Source organism: Bison bison, unplaced genomic scaffold (genome assembly GCF_000754665.1).
Source record: "Bison bison bison isolate TAMUID 2011002044 unplaced genomic scaffold, Bison_UMD1.0 scf7180017864516, whole genome shotgun sequence".
Taxonomy (NCBI): Eukaryota; Metazoa; Chordata; class Mammalia; order Artiodactyla; family Bovidae; genus Bison; species Bison bison.
In genome coordinates, this window is record NW_011495069.1 from 7,864,722 (window position 1) to 7,869,232 (window position 4,511).

Sequence of the window (4,511 nt, forward strand, 5' to 3'; positions counted from 1 at the left end):
TACTGTTAAGTCCTGTCCACTGTGCCTTCAAAAAAATATCCAGATTTGGCAGAATTTTTACTGCCATGCCCCAGTGACCCCCACCTTGGTTTAAACCAACTTCAATACTTGCCCAAATTGTTGTGATAACCTTCTAACTGGTCTCCCTATTTCCACCCTTGTCCCCCAACTGGCTTCTCCATGTAGCAGTCAAAGCGATCCTGTTAAAATCTAAGTCAGCTCATGGCACATTTCTGCTCTGAATCCCCCAATGGCACCTGTCTCCTTCAGTATCAAAGTAGGCATTCTTACTATGACCAACAGGATTCTGCATGACCTGCTATCCCACAACCCCTCTGACTTAGCCTCCTGCTCATTCCCTGGCTCTTCCTCAAAGCCACAGCCATGCTCTCATGTCAGCAGCACTTTGGACAACCTGTTCTACTGCCTGGAGTACAGAGTAGAGGGAGTGCTCTATTCTGGGTACAGGCAATAAGGGGATGTGTTGCCTGTTGAGAATTTAAAACAATAATAAAAGCAACTAAAAGCCCATCTCCTTTTTATTACAGCTGAAAATGAAAGTGTTACCTGCTCAGTCAAGTCCAGCTCTTTGTGACCCCATGGCCAGTAGCCCACCAGGCTCCTCTGTCCATGGAATTCTCCAGGCAAGAATACTGGAGTGGGTTGCCATTCGCTTCTCCAGGGGAACTTCCTGACTCGGGGATGGAACATGGATCTCCTGCATTGCAGGCTTATTATCATTATATACCAACAATTCTAAACAATGTATCAGTGGACTTCTCTGGTGGTTCAGTGGTTAAGACTCCATGCTTTCACTGTAGGGAGCACAGGTTAGACTCCTAGTCCCCCTTGCTAGGGAAGTTCCACATGGCATGATGCAGCCAAAAAAGAATAACAATAAAATAAAAAATTAAAAGGAATAGTGTCAGTAATAAGATCCTACTCTTGAAAGATGCAGACCACTCCCACAGCTCTGCCCTTGATCTGCCCCTGTCCTCAGATACCCACATGACTTGCACACCTGCTGCCACCTGCTCTTTACTCAGAAATTATTTGCCCAATGAAGCTTTCCCTGGCCACTCTCTCTAACACCTTATCCCCTCTCCCAACTATTCCTATCTTCTTCCTTCATTGTGTTTTTTACTCCATTGTACTTATCACTATCTATCATGCTATAGAGCCCTGCTATAGAGCAGTAGACAAAGAATCTGCCTGCATGCAATACAGGAGACATAAGAGATGTGGATTCAGTCCTTGGGTTGGGGAGTTCCCCTGACCCAGGGAACTTGTAACCCACTCCATTATTCTTGCCTGGAGAATTCCATGGACAGAGGAGCCTGGCAGGCTACAGTCCATGGGGTCAAAAGAATTGGACATGACAGCGACTAATACTTTCACTTTCAACATGCTATCTCTTTTGCCTATTTTATTGATTGTTGGCAGTCTTTCCCTCTGCCAATAAACAAGGAAGTTCCATGACAGTCACATTTTCCCACTGCCTGGTACAGAACAGGCTCAGAACAAATATTTGTGAAATGAATGAATGAAAAAGTAAGGAACACTTAGTCACATGTAAAAATGTAAGTCTGTGGAAGAGATCTTGCATTTTTAATCTCTTTGAGGTCTCCCAGGAATATAAAAACCACATTTGGCAATTGTCAAATTGGAATTCTCATTTCTTGAGTTGTGTCCGAGCTGAAACAGCTCTGGTTTATGGCTCTGGTTTCCCCCGAGTCCTTCCACAAAAGAAGCCCAGGCTGAAATGAAGTTTTTAAGAAGACATGAACTCTCAAAATCAATGCTAAACCCTTCCCTGAACCAGCTAAACTAACACATTGCAGAGAAGAGAGGAGATGACTTTTACTTAATGCAGCTTTCTAAAACAACCACCATGAGGACCATAACAAAGCAGGAGAAGGCTTATAATGCGCTACCTATGGTGAGGAACTGACCTCTTTCCTTGACAGCCGTGTTTTTATTGTGGGAACCCCCTTCCATAGCATTTGCTCAGTGTGTTTAAATGTTGAGCAGACACCACACTTTTGCAACCCCATTTTGGCCTGTCTCTAATTTTTTTTTTTCATCACAGAAGCTTTATCAAATGGAGATGGAGCCCTCCCCTTCCACCTGCTCATTCCTTATCCCAGAGGTCCCTCCTCATATCACCAGGACTCACATCGAGGTAGCTTATGCTGACCAGCCTCGTGGCACTGAAGGCTGTCACCTCTATCAGCGTCATAATCACCAGCTGCAGCAGGTTGAGCTTCCCCAGGACGACACCCGCGGAGATCAGCACAGATGTAGCGATCATGGTGGCTCTCTGAATACTGGGGAGAATGGGCAAGACAGGGATGACAGAGAAGGAACAATGCCTCTAATTCATTCATTCATTTATTCAACAAACACTTGTTGAGGACCTACTCTCTGCCTGACACTTTTCAAGAAATTGGGGACAGAACAGGAGAGCAAACACACAACATTTCTACTCTCATGGGGATGGATGCTGCCCAGTCTGGAATCTCTTTCATTCTCTTCTTCCATCAGGGTGGCAGCCACATGTTGAGAGATTGATCTGGACACGCTCTTCCAAACTAAAGATGCGCGGAGGTTCTCATAGGAACATCTGACTGCTAGGATTCTGCCCTGGGCTTCTCTTCTGCCGTCATCACACACAGATGCTCAATAGAGGGCGCTCTTCACCTGCCATCCCTCCGGTGATGCAGGCACCGCTTTGGACAGGGAAGCCTGGCTGTGCTGCAGTCCGTAGGGTCCCAGAGAGTTGGACACGACAGAGCGACTGAACTGAACTGAACTGAATCCTCATCTCTCCCTCTCCTTGTAGTGGAAAAAAGACTGGGTTTAGAAGAAGGACAAGTCTGGCTTCCAGTTCCAGCTTTTCTACTTTAGCTATTTAATCTCACTGAGCCTATTTCTTCATCTGTAAAATAAGAATGATGGTAATACTTATCTCATGAAAGCGGGGTGAGGGATTAGAAGGAATGGTCATGCCCGTGTGTGGAGCACACCAGAACTGGCACAAAGAACTGCTGCTGCTGCTGCTAAGTCGCTTCAGTCGTGTCCGACTCTGTGTGACCCCATAGATGGCAGCCCACCAGGCTCCCCCGTCTCTGGGATTCTCCAGGCAAGAACACTGGAGTGGGTTGCCATTTCCTTCTCCAATGCATGAAAGTGAAAAGTGAAAGTGAAGTAGCTCAGTCGTGTCCAACTCTTAGCGACCCCATGGACTGTGGCCCACCAGGCTCCTCCATACATGGGATTTTCCAGGCAAGAGTACTGGAGTGGGGTGCCATTGCCTTCTCCGGGCACAAAGAACTAACTCAGTGTTATTACTGACTCTTTCCTTCCCTTGACAAGTGAGCAAGCTTAGTGTGGGGATTTGGAAGGAGAAAACAGCTTCTGTTTTCAGGGCACTTACGACCGGCCTGCAGAGACAAAGAGGACATCACGACCCTGTCAATTAAGACGATCTGTGATATCACGCAGCTTCCAAAGTGGCTCAGTAGGTAAAGAACATGCCTGCAATGCAGGAGCTGCAGGAGACTCTCAGGTTCGATCCCTGGGTTGGGAAGATCCCCTGGAGAAGGGCATGGCAACCCACTCCAGTATTCTTGCCTGGAGAATCCCATGGACAGAGGAGCTTGGCAGGCTATAGTCCATGGAGTCGCAAGGAGTCAAGCATGGCATGTGATACCATGAGGCAAGAGGGGTTCATTGGAGGAAGAGAGCACTAGGAACTGGACTCATCAGGGAGGGCTTCCTGGGGGAGGTGGTACCAAACTGGACAATCCATGGTGGTTAAGCCAACCCACCCTCCTCTGTGCACCTTGCTGAGACCACCTTTCCCCCTAGGAGTTGATGATGATGCTACCACCACTGCCACCATCATCACCATCATCGTCTGTTGAGCATTATGGGTAATAGTCTTGCAAGTACATCATCTCATTTAAATTTAAATCCTCCAGGTAATCCTCTGTAAAGCGATGGTGCTAGGTACCATCCAGTACATCCATTTTACAGGTCAGGACATTGAGACTAATCGAGGTGACTGTTTTGGTAATGGCCACACAGCTAGTTAATGACAAACACAAGGTTCAAGCCCACCCAGCCGGCCTGGATCCAAAGCCTGGGCTCTGAAGTTTGGACACAGCCTTCCGATTGTTTGCTGCCAAAGTAGTGTCCTGCTGACGGCTCAAAGATTTTGGAAGAAAGGCCAGAGGAGGGCAAAGGGTATGGGGAAAACGTCTCAGAGGGACCAGGAATTATTGGAAATAATGGGTCACTCAGTGTTTCATTGTGGCTGACCATGTTATCTTCCTGGTGAACACTCATTTCATTCAGTTCAGTTCAGTCACTCGATCATGTCCGACTCTTCGCAACCCTGGGGACTACAGCACACCAGGATTCTCTGTCCATCACCAACTCCCAGAGCTCATTTCATTGGCAAAGGACTAATTCAAGAGATTCTGTGCCAGTGGCAGGATTTCAGACCC

At 47.2% G+C, this 4,511-nt stretch overlaps 1 protein-coding gene across 1 annotated transcript in view; it reads right to left on the reverse strand.

Annotated features, from left to right (window-relative positions):
* RHCE (Rh blood group, CcEe antigens) overlaps window positions 1–4,511 on the reverse strand; it is a 41,228-nt gene that overhangs the window by 22,216 nt on the left and 14,501 nt on the right. The window contains exon 3 of the mRNA XM_010830075.1: window positions 2,177–2,327. Within this exon, the coding sequence (XP_010828377.1) occupies window positions 2,177–2,327 (151 nt within the window). The remainder of the gene's footprint in view (window positions 1–2,176; window positions 2,328–4,511) is intronic.